Source organism: Porites lutea, chromosome 7, assembly GCF_958299795.1.
Source record: "Porites lutea chromosome 7, jaPorLute2.1, whole genome shotgun sequence".
In the NCBI taxonomy this organism is placed as follows: Eukaryota; Metazoa; Cnidaria; class Anthozoa; order Scleractinia; family Poritidae; genus Porites; species Porites lutea.
The window spans coordinates 16,174,309-16,190,802 of record NC_133207.1 but is presented as its reverse complement, the minus strand read 5'-3'; the positions used below and the strand labels follow the sequence as shown (position 1 = coordinate 16,190,802).

The 16,494-nt window shown below is 36.3% G+C and overlaps 2 protein-coding genes across 2 annotated transcripts in view; one reads left to right on the top strand and one right to left on the bottom strand.

The window, feature by feature from the left end:
* LOC140942587 (ribonuclease Oy-like) overlaps window positions 1-7,826 on the bottom strand; it is a 15,369-nt gene extending 7,543 nt beyond the window's left edge. The window contains exons 1-7 of the mRNA XM_073391509.1: window positions 7,675-7,826; window positions 7,483-7,560; window positions 5,845-5,929; window positions 4,486-4,574; window positions 3,223-3,295; window positions 1,634-1,701; window positions 451-564 (exon numbers count right to left, since the gene is read on the bottom strand). Coding sequence (XP_073247610.1) covers window positions 451-564; window positions 1,634-1,701; window positions 3,223-3,295; window positions 4,486-4,574; window positions 5,845-5,929; window positions 7,483-7,550 — 497 coding nt within the window. The 5' untranslated portion in view covers window positions 7,551-7,560; window positions 7,675-7,826. The remainder of the gene's footprint in view (window positions 1-450; window positions 565-1,633; window positions 1,702-3,222; window positions 3,296-4,485; window positions 4,575-5,844; window positions 5,930-7,482; window positions 7,561-7,674) is intronic.
* A 57-nt stretch (window positions 7,827-7,883) lies between these two features.
* LOC140943252 (centriolar and ciliogenesis-associated protein HYLS1-like) lies at window positions 7,884-16,130 on the top strand. Its single transcript, XM_073392319.1, has 9 exons — window positions 7,884-8,067; window positions 9,399-9,536; window positions 10,602-10,705; window positions 12,163-12,370; window positions 12,795-12,956; window positions 14,232-14,289; window positions 14,390-14,471; window positions 14,625-14,654; window positions 15,853-16,130. Exons 1-9 carry the CDS (start codon window positions 7,965-7,967, stop codon window positions 15,952-15,954), a joined length of 987 nt encoding a protein of 328 aa, XP_073248420.1. The 5' UTR covers window positions 7,884-7,964; the 3' UTR covers window positions 15,955-16,130.
* Window positions 16,131-16,494: the final 364 nt, after the last annotated feature.

The window sequence follows — 16,494 nt, the reverse complement described above, 5'->3', positions numbered from 1 at the left end:
TCGTTCTCCCCCTCTCCCCAATTCCCTCAATCATGTCAACTCACTGAATACACACTTAAGACGTAAGCATGAATGCGAGGCCTGATGGCCACAAGATTTCCCGCAAACTTTAAAAAAGTAACTAAGGTGACGAAAACAAGAGCGATTTGTGATTTAAAATTCACCTCACAAGACATTCCTGGAGCAATTATAGTAAATGAACGTGCGCGGTGGATAGTGGAGAAAATAACCTTCGGCAAGGATTCTTCGGAAACACATGAAACGTCCAGTCTTTGCTATTATCGGAACGATTATTCCAAAGCGCAGCAGCGCAGTATTTGTGAGAACTATGTTTTGTAGTTGTTGTAGGGTGCACTTTTGCCCTTTTATACTATTTAATTGCGTTGTGGCCCTTAGGTCTCGCCCTTTCATGCTTACGTCATTAGTGTGTATGATGGTTCCACACCTTACCTGTATAGGTCATACTTGACGTTCAGTGACAGCGTTGTTGTAAAGTACTTGTGCTCTGAGTTCAAAAAAGAAATATTGGTACTGCAAGTTCCATGTTTGTCCCATTCATGTTTCCTTTGTGACGAAAAAAAAAAAAAGAAAGAAAAAATTACGGACAATATCTATAAGAATATGACCAGCGGGACAAGTGTACTACCCCAAGTAAGGGAATCCAAGTCTTGGACTCTAGATTACACACCGTGGATTCCAGATTCCAGGTACTGGATTCCAGCCTTTGACAGTGGAACTTGGATTCCGGATTCCAACCCCAGGATTACGGATTCTACAAGCAAAAATTTCTCGGATTCCACAATCCAGATTCCCTTTTACGGGGTAAGTGTAGCTAATAAACTGACCAAAAACTTATTTATTTCACTTTTTTTTAATAATTCATCTGTTGATTAAGTTTTTGCAAAAAAGAAGGATTAGCACTTGGTATGCTAACTATAAAGACTGTATTTACTTGATTAAACGCTGCGGCGATTATTAGATTTTCCCCATTTCCAATCTGTCCAATGCAGCGTTTATTTCAAATCACATTTCTTACATCACTAAATCATTCAGTAAATTATTTGTAAATGTTATGTGAAACAGAAATATGTTCTAAGTTATTTGCTGAAAAGGAATCGTAATTGTCTGGGTGGTGTAGATTACCAAGATGTAGCGATTCTTTGTTCAATTCCTTGAAAAAAAGCATTGGTGTAGTGTTCAACGGAGGGCGGCATTTAATCAAGAAAATATCATTGCAGGCCAGATGAACTTGGGACTGGGCCAATTTGTGTTTATCAGAGGGGTGGGGGAGGTTTAATCATTGATTTCTTTTGTGGTGGTGTGTGGGGATGGGGTGTAATACAAAGAGAGAATCTCCATGTTGGGTATCTCTTAAATCTGTTAACTTGTTCTATTTGGATTGTCTGTTTTAATCATAATTATTACTACAGTGGGGTGCATGTAAGTATTCAGAGTCGCCGAAAGCATTTTCACTACAAACAAAGCATTTACAAATGACATATTGTCTGACTAGGACAAGGCATAAACTGACTAACAAGACAAGTAATTTATTAGAAAGAATTCAGCTGAAACACTGAAAACTGTCCAGATTGAACAAATTATTAACTGCCAATCCATGTCTAAAATTTCATACCAAAATTCTGCATTTTCTTGACCTGATTCAAGAGTTGGCCATTGACGTTCAAGTTTCGGCAACAAATCCTGAAAAATGCAAAATTTTCACAAAAAAGTTATTATAATATTATTCTTATCATTATTATTAATTTTAATAATACTTCACCTGTAACAAACACTGCACAGTCCCATGCTTAACTTATTTTAAAGGAAATATCAACAAAGAAGTAGCTTGTCCCTCTAGATGACAAGGGTATAAAATAGCAAAGGAAAAAAAATGAAGAAGAAAAAATAATAAAAAGTGTATACCTTATTATGGGAAATCAATGCTCCATGAAATTAAGGTATTGGAAATTAATGTGACTTAAAATAATGCAAAGTTGATGGATAACAACTTTTGAATACAGTAAAACCTGTATTAAGCAGACACCCATGGGGAATGCTGTAGTGTCCACTTAATACAGGGTGTCCGCCTAATACAGGTTTCGATAGATAAAATCATCTGAGATGTCAAATGCCATTCAAATGAACAGTGAAAACATTTAGAATACTCCTAGAGACTTTGACAATATACATTTGCATAATTTCTTTATTAAAGTGAACCAATTGATCATAGACTGCGAGCAGTCTCTTGTTTTTGTTCGTCTCGTCTCATCTCTGTAATAATAACGTCGTGGATTGCAATCGCGCTGGATGAGATAAGAACAAGAGGGATTTTAAGAGAAAAAGGTTGACTGCAAGCAGTCTAATTGATCATAGTACCATAAACATAGACTGCAACTCAAATTTGAAGAAATCAGATTAGTGAAACAAGCTCTAAAGAAACAAAACAACATAGAAAACCATACTGTACTTTGAAACTAATCAAATAAGTTCGTCAAGTCAAGTTTTTTAAGTAAAAATCGAACAATGTGTGGGTGACAATCTTTTGCATTTCTGGTGTCTGGCATGTTACGTGGTGGAATTTAATTACAAGTGTCCGTTTAATACAGGTTGGAAACAATAGAAATGACTATTTCAGGTACTTTTTAGGTGTCCGCGTCCGCTTAATATAGGTGTCCGCTTAATAAAGGTTTCATGTAAAGTAAATAAGGGAAATAAATTTGGGGACTTCTGCTACTGTCCGTTTAATAGAGGGTGTCTGCTTACCACGGTGTCCGCTCAATACGGGTTTCACTGTAACTGACATTAATATGAAAGAGGTAGTAAGATTTCAAAATGAAGGCAATTAATGTGACACCCAAAAAAAAGCAAAATTTTTCAAGACAATAGGAACAAAGGTAAAAGACTGTATAATCCAAAATGGGAACTTTCTTTGTGGTTCTTTCCCTAAATGTACAAAGGGGTCAAGTGAAGAAGTGAAGAACTGTTTCTTGCAGATCATCTACACCCTGAAAAAAATGTTTTTCTTTCTTAGGCATCAAGAATGTCAGAAGCGTATCGAGAATTTGGGGCCAGAGGAATGGAAATTAAGGTTGCTGTAATCACCGCTCCATTTGATCAATTGCACAGAAATACACATTTACAAAAATTAATGCAAATTTTTGAAATTTGTGTTTATTTCATGAAGTGTTAATTTCTTATAATAAGGTAGAAATGTTAGGTCACCTGAATCACTGATTTACTGAAGGGCCATGATTCATTACAATACTCTGGTTTGTGTTCTGTACCAATCGTAGGCCTGCAGGATGAACACAAAAAAATCAGTGCATCAAAGTTTTTTGTCATTAGAAAATAATCAATAAGGGGATTAAGGGGGGTACCAATGAGAATGTGCTTAAAAATAACGGAAATAATTGGTGGCAGGAAGCTAACAGAGGGGTGAATAAAAAAGGAGGTAGGTAGAAAAAAGAAAAAAAGAAAAAGAAAGCAATATTTCATTTTCGTAAAATCCAACTAGTGGTCTATTATCAATGCTGTGTTCTGATTGGTTGAGCTACTACTAGGCTATATGTTATAGCTCACTAGTAGCGAAAAGTGCGGGCTTTTTGGCAGCAAAAAAGGATTAAAGTCCAGCTTTAACTACAGTAAAAAACCCGCGTATAAGAACCTAACATTTAAGAACCTGTTAGGCTAAAATTTCATTTTTAAGCACCCTTCACATAAGAACCATTGTAGGCTAAAATCCTAAAACAGGTTCTTATTTTCAAAAAAAAAAAATATATATATATATATATATAGAATTAAGAAATTTTCTCAAAAAAAAAAAAAATATATATATATATATATATATATAACACAGTCTGTATGCAATAATACTCTAAACACTATAGCATGGTTACATAAAACTTTACCATAGGTTTGATTGTAACAGAATCAGATTAAAATAGTATAGTATTTTGCTTAACGAAGCCTCCAAGAATACTGTTTTTGGACATTAAACACCAGATCATTTAAAAATTCAGCTTTATTTCTTGAACAAAAGTTAAGAACCTAATTAAGAACCTAGTTAGCCTAATTTTACACTAAATACCATTTATATTTATAAGAACCTGTTTAGGCTAACTTGGAAAAACCTAGGTTCTTATACGCAGGTTTTTACTGTAGCTAAATTTTTTTTTATTCTCGGGCCTAGGCTTCATAGGCTATTGACTCAGAGCCCATTCGGGCTCGAGGAATAATTGTTAAATATGCATATTCGGGCTTGAGGAATAATTGTTAAATATGCCATACATTAACATAAGAGAGCTATATGGGGAGCAAGGGACAGTGCACTCCGTGCAGTGGTGAGAGCACTCACCTCCCACCAATGTGGGCCAGGCTGAGAAAAAAATTTCCAGTGAGAGCTAAATTGCTTTTGGCCTTGGCTAAATCTGTATATTAATTATATACGATACAGGAAGATAAAATGGAACTCATGCCAATCACTACCATAATCCGTGAATTGTCCACTTCGTGACTCCTTCAGGCACACAGCTTTTAGTTTGATTCATTTTAACGCGCTTGAAGTTCTCTTCAGTCTACAAGTTAAAACAAATCAGAAAAGAATTATGAATAGGTCAAATAAGATACTGATACTTGTGAATGCACATTGGAATGAAACATGTCTGGATGAGTCAGACCTGTGCAGATCAATGTATGCAAACATGGCAACTTCGAAAGTACAACTATATAGGTTTGACTCTGGATTGATAGGCTTCGCAGCTGGAAAATCAGGCAAGAAAGTTTCTTTTAATTCTATGCTCACTGTGGCACTTATAGATGTATTTAAGCAACTACCATTATAAAATATAAGTGCCTATTTCACCCTGTTAACAAGTTAAGCTAAAATAATATCAAAAGATGCCGAGTATAATGGAAATGGGGTTTTTTTGGCCTGTAAAATAAGGGAAAGAGTTTTAAAAGCTTAGGGGTGGGGTTGGGGTGACTCTCCCATGAAAAGGATAGTGATACTCACCAGTAAATAAAGATTTAAACCCATAAAAGAAGAACTATCAGGGTGTACGTGGCTCAGGTTTTATACCCCTGAAATAGACTATACCATAACAGGCAGTCAATTTCCAGAACCAAACCTGAGAATAAAATGTTGAATATTGTATACTATACTTAAGTAATAGACCACACTTTCTATGGGTTTACCGGCGTGATAACCCATGCGGGAAGTTGGGAGAACATGAGAAAAGCTTGTGAATCACAAGCTCAAGGCGAGTGTTTTACAAGCTTTTCTCATGTTCTCCCAACATCCCAAGTGGGTTATCACGCCAGTAAACCCATAGAAAGTGCGGTCTATTGTTTTTATCAAATAACTTAAAGTAAAACAGAAAATTTTTCAGTTTTCTATGAGTTTACCAGCACAATAAACCATAGGTTGTTAGCCAATCAGAACATGTGTACTATCTTCATTATTTTGCAAAATAGCACATAACATTTATAGTAAAGATGTGTTTGATTTTCTATTTACGTATTTCTTTAAACACTACCCTAGCAAGCAATATTAAATCTCTTTTTTTCATTTTGTTAGGGGTAAAATATGAGACCAAAATTGTTGGGCATCCCCAAATTTTCTATTCATATGGGAGTTTCCCTGGGTTTAATAGGCAGGTCATACCAAACAAATTCATTATCAAGAGTGTCATCTTGCCTAGTAGTAGTAGTAAACCTTTATTTAACTAGGGTAATCCCTTCAGAATACTTAAAAGTATATCTGTTATCAATAGGAGCCCTAAATAATAAAAAAATACCTACATCTTGTGTTAGAATAATCAAGAGATAGATGAAGGAAAAACTTACCATTTGATCATAACACATGGTCTGGGGCCACCACTGGGTTAAGATAAACAGGTTAAAGTCTGCATCCACAGAAAGATCTGTTCTGCTGAAAATGAATGCAGGTTTGTGACCATGGATATAGCTTCAAAGAGAGATTTCAAAGACTGTTTTTAACTTCCCTGCAGTTTCAGTCTGGACTAGACTCAAAATCTTCAATGAGAGTGCTGTCAACATCATATTAATGTGCTTAGACTGTGAGTTTTGTCCACAAACGCACTGAAAACAACTAGCTACAACTAAAAAGAACAGTTTTATTGAAGGAATACGTGAACGTAATTTATGCAATTAAATTCAGCAGAATGTGAAGTTCAACAAGTTGACTTCTTGCCAATTTCTATTGGAAGAGCTCATGATCGGTCAATAATAGAATATATATTGTGGGACGACCCAAATTCAAATCTGTTTATAATTTATTATCCTAATTGATTCACATATTGTAATTTACATGTGCCAAACTTAATAATTAGGTTTGAAAGTTCGATGTTTGAACTGGGCCTTAGTTACACTTTCATTCCTTTTACTTAATACTTAAAAAAAAGAGGAGATGTTTAATCCCCTTTTTAATGGAGCAGTGTTATACAGCCTGGAATAAGATATGTCTCCAAACTGTCTGCCAGTCATGTCTGCAGACCACTGAGATAAATCTATTGTCTCTAAACTTTTGGGTAAGTCATGCAACAATTATTCTTCACCAAAGATCACAAGCAAATGTTAGAAAAAAAATCATGATGTAATAAAATAAAACCATGTACCAGATGTCAGCCAAGGCTTTGGGGGTATTAAGTATCTTCTTCGGGGTTTACAGTTATTAAGGGAGATCTTGGTTTATTGGCCAACACTTTTCCAGATGTATACCTAGACAGGTAAGCCCCTTCCCAGGCAACCCTGAACTACCAAAGAAAGAGCAAGCGCCAAAGCAAAGCACTGAGTTTTCTGGTAACCTTGCTGCTTGAAAGGTGTTAAAGAATGGGAAAATGATGATCAAATATGATAAATACTGTATTTCCAACTTAGTTCAACGCTGGAATGCCCACCTTAGCTAAAACACTATTCAATAAAACTTCTGCATGTGAACAGGCCTCCCGGTGAGCGCAGTCCGAGATGTTTTTCCATCCAACTCTGTTAATGTTCATGGGAGAATGCGTACAATGCAAGAAGAAATATTTCCAGGCGCTTACATTAAACAACAGACCTCTTTTACAAACTTTTCTCGTTTTAAAAGAAATATCTTTGGAACATTTCCGCAAAGATCTATACCCCGGAAACGGGAGTCGGAAACTTTTAAGCCCTCAATTTTTTTCACCCTTCGCTGGCTCGAGCAGTTAATTACGAGCTGCAAGTAACTGAATTTATATAAAGCTTTTAAAGTGAACATGTATCCAAGCGATGAACAGCCGGCCGGTCGGCTGGATACTCAAATGCAAACTCTTATACGCTATCAATAAACATTTCCGTTTGTTCAGTTACTCTCTCTTAAGAATCTTGAGTCAACACGTAAGTGAAATTTATTACCGTTAACGCAATAATTAATTTGCAGTTTCATTGAAGCATTTAATTGAATCACAGTAGTCTCTTCGATGCAAGAAAAGGTATCATTACCTGAAAATACTAAAAGACGTAGCCGTCTGACAAAGCAAAGCCACAGCGAAAACCGGCAAAAACATCATGCCTGAAATCCTGCAATAGATAAGCAAAAAAAGTCGCAAATTTAGAAGGAGAAGCCCCTGTTTTAGCTATTTTTGGCGCGTTAAAAAGCCGATGCCGGAATGCAAACATGAAAACACACCGTACCTTGCCACCAAATTTCACTGTTTGCACAAGTCCACGACCTGATTCTCGTCTGCAAAGAAACTATAGTGTGACGAGAGTTTTTATGACATTTGAGCCGTAAGTGAATTCACGTGAGTTTGACGCGGGTTCGAACCCAACAAACGTCGCCACCTAAAGCCCCCGGCATTCTTTTGTTTACGTCAAGAACCACGTGCCTATTTGTCCGGGGCGGCCTGGGCACTAGAAGCCTACCGTTAGTCATTTTTCCAAAACATTTTTCGGTGAACAGTGAACGTTTTTGAAGTAAAAGCATGGCACAAAGCTACGAATTTAGTGAGGAGGAGATTAGAAGAAAGCTAGAAGAACTTGGATATTCAAACATACCTGATGATAAGCTCAAAGAGTTTCAAAGAGGTTTGTTATGGCTTTGTAGAGTTTGGAAGTTGCAAGAGGCATTTATCGGCGAGCTAAGTAATCAATCGATCATGCATCATTGTTTACATGTATGAACTTTCAGAGCTCCTTTCTTTCATAATTGCATTAGGAGTAACTGCAGAATACCCTGCCACTTTGAAGCTGTATCCCTGCATTATCTTTTCTGTATCTCGAGCCAGTAAAGCCTGGTTTCCATATGATCGTCCGGATCGTCCCAGTCGTCTCAAATAATGTTCAGACGATTGAGACGATCATATGGAAACGCTACTTAGACGATCGCAAACGACCCGGACGACCTTGAGTTGAGATCAGGACGATCGGGACAATCGTGTAAATTTTGAAGCGATCAAATGGAACTGAGACGATCGGGATGATCGAAGGCTATCCCAGAAATCATCACTTTTAATCCAGTAGTCAAGAATGCATTTAGCCTGGACTCCACTGGAGTCGAAAAAAATAATACAAAAATGTTCGCGTATGGGCACTATTTGAAACTAGAGAAAGTCCATTACATCACGTTCGCAATGTGATACTATGACTTTGTGGAACTCTTCTAGCTTCTTGACGCTGCAAAATCGAGAGGAAAAGCAGATAGCAAGGCAAAATCCTTTGTTATGTTTGGCTTGTTTGCAAAACACGCGCAAAAATTCTATTGTCTCACCCAGAGATATTGCTGACAACCCCGCGTCTCTTGTCTTTGAGGCTGTTGAAACGATTATGTGGAAACTACCAGTCACCAGTCACCCAGATCGTCTCAAAATTTTTTTAAATGACTGGGGCAATCGGGACGATCATATGGTGACCAGGCTTTAACTTAACTTGCTTGAGTTGCATGTTTTTAGAGAAGAAACCCTTGCTTAAAATTTGACTTAATCCTAGCTTAAACTTTTTTCGAGGAACCAGGGCAGGGTTGCTCAAAGCTGGGTTAAGATAACCCAAGGTTAGAGCGAAATTTGAATTCAGATACGAAAGCTTAAAAAGTAAATTCAGTTTAATTCTTTTTGTCAACGAGTTGATGTTTGGATGCTCCTAAAAGTAACAGAGAAAATTATCCAGCAAGAAAAATGCTTTTTAACAAAAGAAAAGAAAACTGGGGTTTTAACCCTGTGTTAAGCGTTAATCGGCCTTCGAACATCTGGGCCCAGGCCTAAAACTTAGCCTGACAGTTTGACTCTATTTTTGTTGTTTTGCTGAAAGAGGTATTCTCTCAACCAAACATTTTCCTCTTTTCTATCGACAGTATAGATATACTCTCGATCTAGTTTAAATATTTACAATTATATTACACCTGGTTATATTTTGCCTTGTAGACCTTAAGCATCTTATTGAAGCTGAAAGAGCAGAATCAAGAGGAAGGGGGTATTTTAACTCTTCCACTAGTGACAGCTATTACACTGATAGTTACTTAGATGGGAGCAGAGATGAAACTTCGTCATCTTCAACAAGTGGTATGAAAATGTATATTTACCTGTTACAACTCAACCTTAGTTGGGATGGGGGTAGGTAAAGCCCCTTAGAACATGGGCCATGGGATGAGTCGATTCTCGTTCTCAGAGCTGCGGTCCTTTGGTTAGCCCCGCTGGTATAATGCATGATATCAGTAACAACAATTTGCCACCAAATCTCCCAAATTTACTTGAAAAACCTTGTCAATTCATTTGTAAAATTATTCATGATCATCCAAGGCTATGCTCTATGGACAATTGAAGGGAGCCCAGTGCTATAAACTTGTAAAATCTAGGGTGCCCTGCATTTGATTAAGTATTAAAAAAACTAAGAAATCTAAGAAGTCTAGTTGCCCAAGAACAAAAGTTGGGTGCCAGGGGCCACCAGGCTCTGCTAGTCTTAGAGTACATCCCTGTCATCTACTTCAAAGCTGGAAAAACACAAAACTCCCTCTCTTGTTTTGGCGTAAAACTTTGGAATGAGATACCCTGTCATATTAGGGATCTTCCTAAAAAGGAATTTACAAATGTAAATCAGGGATTTGCTCTCCGATATTTTAAAAAGAGAAAATGACTATATTGAGACGCCATTGATAATTTTGAAAGTTGGATTAACAGTTATTAATAATTTGTATGTATAAAATAACATGCCTTCCAACTCTCTTTCAATTCCTTTTTTGTTTTTGAATTTCCTTAAATAGATGTGGGGATTGCGGGGCAGTCTATTGTAAAACCATTTTTAATAAATAAGGTTGAAGTTGGGAACGAGAATGGTTGGAATGGGGTGAGTCTTGGTTGCTCGCTTGTGGGGGCAAGGTTATTTTGTGATCAGGGTTAGAGATCTAACTTAGAGCTTTTTTTCATCTGCAAGCAAACCTCCTGTTTAAAAAGTTTTTGATCAATCACATTTGCATTTTAACTGATCTGCATGAACTACTCCCATCTTAGCCCAAAATGTGAGACATCTTTCCACCCTTGTCCTTAAGCCCTAAACAGTTGTTGTTTCGGTTGCAAAGGGATCCTTAACGTGATAATAAAGAATTTTTATTTTTGTGTTTTCTCATTTAGCTTTCGACAGCATCAAAGAGAGACATTCTGTGCCTGATAGATACCGATATCCTCTTGAGGATACTGTGTTTCCAAGACCAAAATCAGTTGCCCATGTGACAAAGGTAAGAACCAGTAATAACATCAAACCTATACAGTGGAACCCCGCCTTATGGCCACCTCGGTAATATGTGGTCACCTCGTTTTTACGGCTAATTTTTTGTCCCAGCAAAATGGCCATACATTTCCACATAAAAAACCCCAGTTAATGTGGTCACCCATTATTACGGCCAATGGTCACATTTTAAAATCCCAAATGGTAGAATCGCTTATAATTTCACCCTGTTAATTATAATATGGCCAATCGTTTGAAATTTAGAAAATTGACATGCCTGTGACATGTCAATTTTATTGACCTAGTAATATGAGCTTACTTTTGTATTGTTTTTGGACTACAGTACACGTAAAATGCACTGGTGGCGATTTATAGCCAAATTTTAAGAGCTTCATGTACTGAAGGAAAAATTTTGAAGTAGTTTTTTCAATTACTGTACGTGATATGTCCTTTCCAGTTGTTTATTAATGAGAACAGTAAGTTGTTTTCAAAAAATGCGAATGCGATGTATGGTCTATTTGTCATTATGGCCCTAAAGTCATGAAATTTGAACCTGCCCGATAATATGGCCACATCGTTAACATGGCCAGTTTTTTTTTACCCATTGGTGACAGTATTAATGGGGTTCTACTATATAGAGTGTTTTCACATGACGTCATGGTGGCCATATTGGTGTCCCAAAACAATAAAATGGCGGCCATGTTGGTGTCCCAAACCAATCATGTGGGAGTTGAACTCTTTTGTTATGCAAATGCTTTCTTTTGTTCCAATAAATTTGCATAGATGCTGGCCACGTGAGTGAAAAGACTTTATTAATGGGCTTGCTTTAAGCGGTCTCTCTCTCAGCAGTTGTGGTCACCTTTTTCTGTGGTCCAAACAAGTTATATTTTATTGTCTTCACCTCTAAGTTTAATGGTCATCAGTATGTTTCTTGTTGTACTTTAGGTCAGCTATGATGGTAGGCAATTGCAAGCCATCGGTATTTTTACTAATGAAACAATGATGAAAAGTTGCCACACTGTAATATCATTATGAGGTCAAAACCTTGTCACCCAACTTCAGTCTGGCCCTCCTAATTACTGATTATCGTAGTAAGCTGTAACCAAAATGCTAAAATTATTTCAAGGTAGCACTGCACGTATTTAACGGTCATTAAAATTATTTTATTAATATAAACAACCCCTTGCATGCTGTTCAATTGAACCCAAATAAAACATTTACTGTTCACAAACTTATCTCTGTAATAACAATTGAATTATCTTACACATGAAAGACATACAACATTATGACAAAAGTAAGAAGGAGAATATTTTGAAAGGGGCTCCATGGCTGAATAAAAAATAGTCATAGGCTACTGCTAACTTGGAGAATTCTGCGAAGTAAATGGGTAATTCTCTGATCTCTGATGCCTAATAAATACCCTGAAAAAGGTACATTTAAGGTATTCTCCTTCTGTACAAAAATTAGGCCAGTCATGAGGCTTTTGGTAAAGAGAATGCATCACATTATTACCCGATGAATGGTCCTTCAGTCAGAGCAGAATCAACCTCCACTGTGGGGAGTTTGCCTAATGAGCAATCAGGGCTAAGCAGTAGAAATGTAAAGAGGAAAGTGTTGAGAAGAAGAAATGGGGAATCAAGAGTGTTTGATGAGTCATTTGCTAGCACTGATTCTGGTAAGTTCAATTCTACTGAAGTGTAATTGGCTGCAGTGTCTTTCCTAACTTTTTTTACTGCACATATATGTGCTGTGGGAACAAATTCCAGGTGTACACTCATAAGAAATGAGAAGAGCTGTGGGACCATTCAGCATAATATAGAGTTTTTGTCATTAAAATACTGTAGATAATTAAATAATAAAAAATTGGCCTTGTTTTAAGCCTTGATACCAATACCATCTGGGCTACAATACAAAATAACATGTTAATACATGTTTTTTTTAAGTTATCCGCTGACGAGTTACTAGTTTTCAACCGATCGGAGGCTCAACTCCAAAAATATTTCTTTGCAATGATTACAAGTTTATTGTTTGAAGTAAATTATAATTTATTAACAGGATCTTTGCTTTTAGCCTTGGGTAAATCTTTTTATTATTTTTAGTCACAGACATATCTGAATTAGAGCAGAGAATACGGGACCTTCCACCCCATAGTGACAAGGCTGATGATGAAGATATCATCAGTGTAGCAAGTGAAGGATCTACTGAGCCAAGTGATTACAGACCATGGGAAAATCATGCTGACAGAGCTTTATTACCTTCATGTATGTTTATCAATAAAATGTACTGGTACATCACCAACAAGACTAGTTATTGGACAGGTTTAATTTGTTACAGACACTCAAACCGGAAAACTTGGAAGACGACTGTCCAATCTCAATGTTTTCTGGAAACAAAAGATTCTCAAGTTTTTTTGCAAACAGACCAATAAAATTCATAAATTTGAGGGCTGTTTCCTGAGAGGTCAGGTAAGTTCAAATGGTTATAAAGTTTTCAACGGTTCCATAGTTGAATACTTGAATTTTATTGGTCCATTTGCAAAAAAACTTGAGTATCTTTTGTCTTCAGAAAATGTTGTGATTGGACAATCTTCTTCCAAGTGTCCAGTAAGAGTAAAACTTTTCCTATCCATTTGTCCTTCGGACAAGCACTATATTAAATTTGGTTGTCCAAAACCAAGATTTCTGGTCAAAAAAGGTTAGCTCAAAACTCGAAACTCAAAAACAATTGGGCATTTAATGTTTTTAATCACATTATTACCCTGTTAATTGTTTTTGACTTAAACCTAAAACAGAGCTCGTAAAAACAATAAAAACAACCATGGAATGGCAAAGTTAAAAGGAACATTTAACCTTATTTTGTCAAGTATGAGGTTTGCTTTTATGACTTTTAAGATGAATTTTAATTCTACTGTAATTTGAAGGCAACTTTCTAATAAATGTAAAAATGTGCTTGTCCCACGGAAAAGTCATGTCAAAGGTTTACAAGTCTGAACTAAATTTCTATCTGTCCCCGACAATCAGACATAGGTTTTGGCACACCCTGGTGTCCACACTGTAATACTGTAATAGGCAATGTACATTGTTCCATGGTGATGTTTGTTTTTGTTCTGTATGTAAATATTTTTTAAGCATAGCCTATTAGAAGTATTCATTGTACCCTTTGGTGCAATTGGCTATTTTCACCAGTGTGTCAAGTATTTATTACTTTTAATTAGACATAAGTTGAAGTTATTGGAAGAACTGTCACAAAGAGGGCAGAGCTGTCACTAAGGACTGTAACATGTAACACCTGTTATGGCTGAGCTCAGTTGATGTTACAGGTGATCACAGTGGAAAGCTAAAGATTACACTGTAAATTTTTTGTGAAATGTTACAGTTGAATCTTCACTTGCCAGGGCTGCTTCAAAACTTTATGACAGTCTTTGGAGGACTCTGAATTTGTTTAGTGAATGTGATAGTTGTGTTGCTCAACTGTGAGGAATTTTGTGTATTTGTTATTATTATAATTGGTTTATAACCTATTACTTTTCTTTGCAGTTATAAGGCCTGTCGTTGGTCCTCCTCTCTCTCGAAAGAAGACTGATCCAGTGTCAAGGTTTGAAATACATTGGGTATTAATAATTTCTACCAAACTTTTCATTTCCTTAAAAATAAAAAATGATCACATTGTTATTGTACATGTATTTCATTATCAGGTATCACCAGTTTAAGGATGAATGGAAAGCAAAAAAAGCACCTGGAGAAAAAAGCCACAAAAATCTTCGCTGGAATGTCCGGGTAATGAGTGATTATGTTGTATTTTCATTATTCCACATCAGTCTTACGGAATCATTCAGATTCTTTAAGATTGGGGAAATTATCCAGTGCAGCCAGATGTGTCTGAGTTCTTGAAACTAATATTAATGTCATCTTTTGTTCTTTTTCCGAAAGGGAAAAATGTTGCAGTGTGATGTGTTTGAGGTAAGTGAAAATAAAGGCTTCGTTATTATAAAAATAGTATTAGTATGGGTAATAGCATGATTTCTAGTGATATTTGGCATATTAAATACCACGAGTGATATTTTGAAATTATTATACGTAATTTCATGGGCCGTTAGGCGAGTGAAATTTGAGACAATTTTTGAAATATCAGGAGTGGTATTTATGCCAAATATCATGGACAAATCATACTACTACCCCCAAAGGTTTTTCAAAGGTTTTTCACATGTAGGTATTTCAAATTGAGTTGAAATACCACTGCTCTAAGCCAATCAAATTGCTGAAATTTCTCATGTAGTAGTATAAAATCCATAACATTAATATAAATAGCATTTATAACAGTAAAGGGGTGCAATGAGTAAGGCCTCAAGTGACTCCTGATTTAACATCAAATTCTCCCTTTAATTAAAAAGCAAATGCAAACCAAACTAGAAGAAGAATTAACATTGTATTAATAGTAACTGGAAGGACTACAATTTCAACTTTTACTTTTGTGGTTGTCTGCAGATTACAGTTTGATGTCGGTTTAGTGTAGCTTAAGAGTCTCGTACACGTGAAGCGCGAGCTCTCCATTTTCAGCCTCGCTCCAGACCTTTCGTGTGACTGCTCACACGCGACTTGAATACGCAAAAATGGGGACTGTTTTGCAGTCTAAGTTTTATGGTTTATAATGGTAATTGAACTGAGTGGAGTGCAATTTGGTCTGAAATCATAGGCGTGATTTCAAAATCGAACGAGCGCGCAGCGCGAGTTCGATTTGAAATCACAAGTATGATTTCAGACCAAAATTGCACGACACGAAGTTCAATTACCACTTTATTACATCCATTTTGAAATCGCAGGATTTAGTCAGTACTAACATTTTATTGATCGAGTAGCCGGTTTGTTAAAAAGCCAAAACAAAAAGGCTTTTACATCTCATTTTGTATTCGAAACAGAAATGATGCGATATAGAACAAAAATGGTGCGATTTAAAACAGAAATGATGCGATTTAGAACATGAATGACGCGATTTGGAATAGATGCGATTTAGAGCAAAAAATGGTGCGATTTAGGAATAAATCACACTGCTGAGAGCCAATCAGATTGCACGGATAACCAGTGATTTCAAAGTGGATGTAATAAATTTTATAATTATTTCTAACCACCTTCATGGTGTTTAATTATCTTTCCTTTTTAGAAACCTCAACGAAATTATGTCCCCAACAACTATGTAGTCCCTACAGAAAAGAAACGGCAAGCTTTGCGGTGGGAAGTGAGATCCAACTTAGCACGAGTGTGACAAGCAATATTTCAGGACACAAGCCTTAATTATTTATAAAATTCATCACTTGATTAGTTGTTGTACACACAACATACTAGGTGGCAAAAAAGAACTTGTACAGCTTAGTAGTTAGGCTATTGATCATTATGATTTATAATATGTAGTTATTGGAATAAATTTGTCATTTATTATTATTTTTGTTGTTAGTTGAGTTCATCTGCACTGTCTTTTGTTAAAAAGGTAAAACACTGCAGCAACATCTATTCACCTAATGAACCTGCAGTTTTTCTCCTGAATTTCTTTACAGTCAAGCCAGGTCAAGCATACCCCCCCCCCCCCCCCCCAAGATTCCATAAATGAATTTATTATTCAAAAGTTAAATCCATTGGTAGTTAGTTGTACAGTAGATTTCAGATTCAACTCTGCATTCCTGCATGCTTAATGAACAGTGAATTCACACGCGAGGTAGTTATGACTTTTTTTAAAGATTTTTCAATCTGACTGAATACAGAGAAGTTATCCTAAAAAAAATCACTGCTCATTAGGCATGCAGATTTG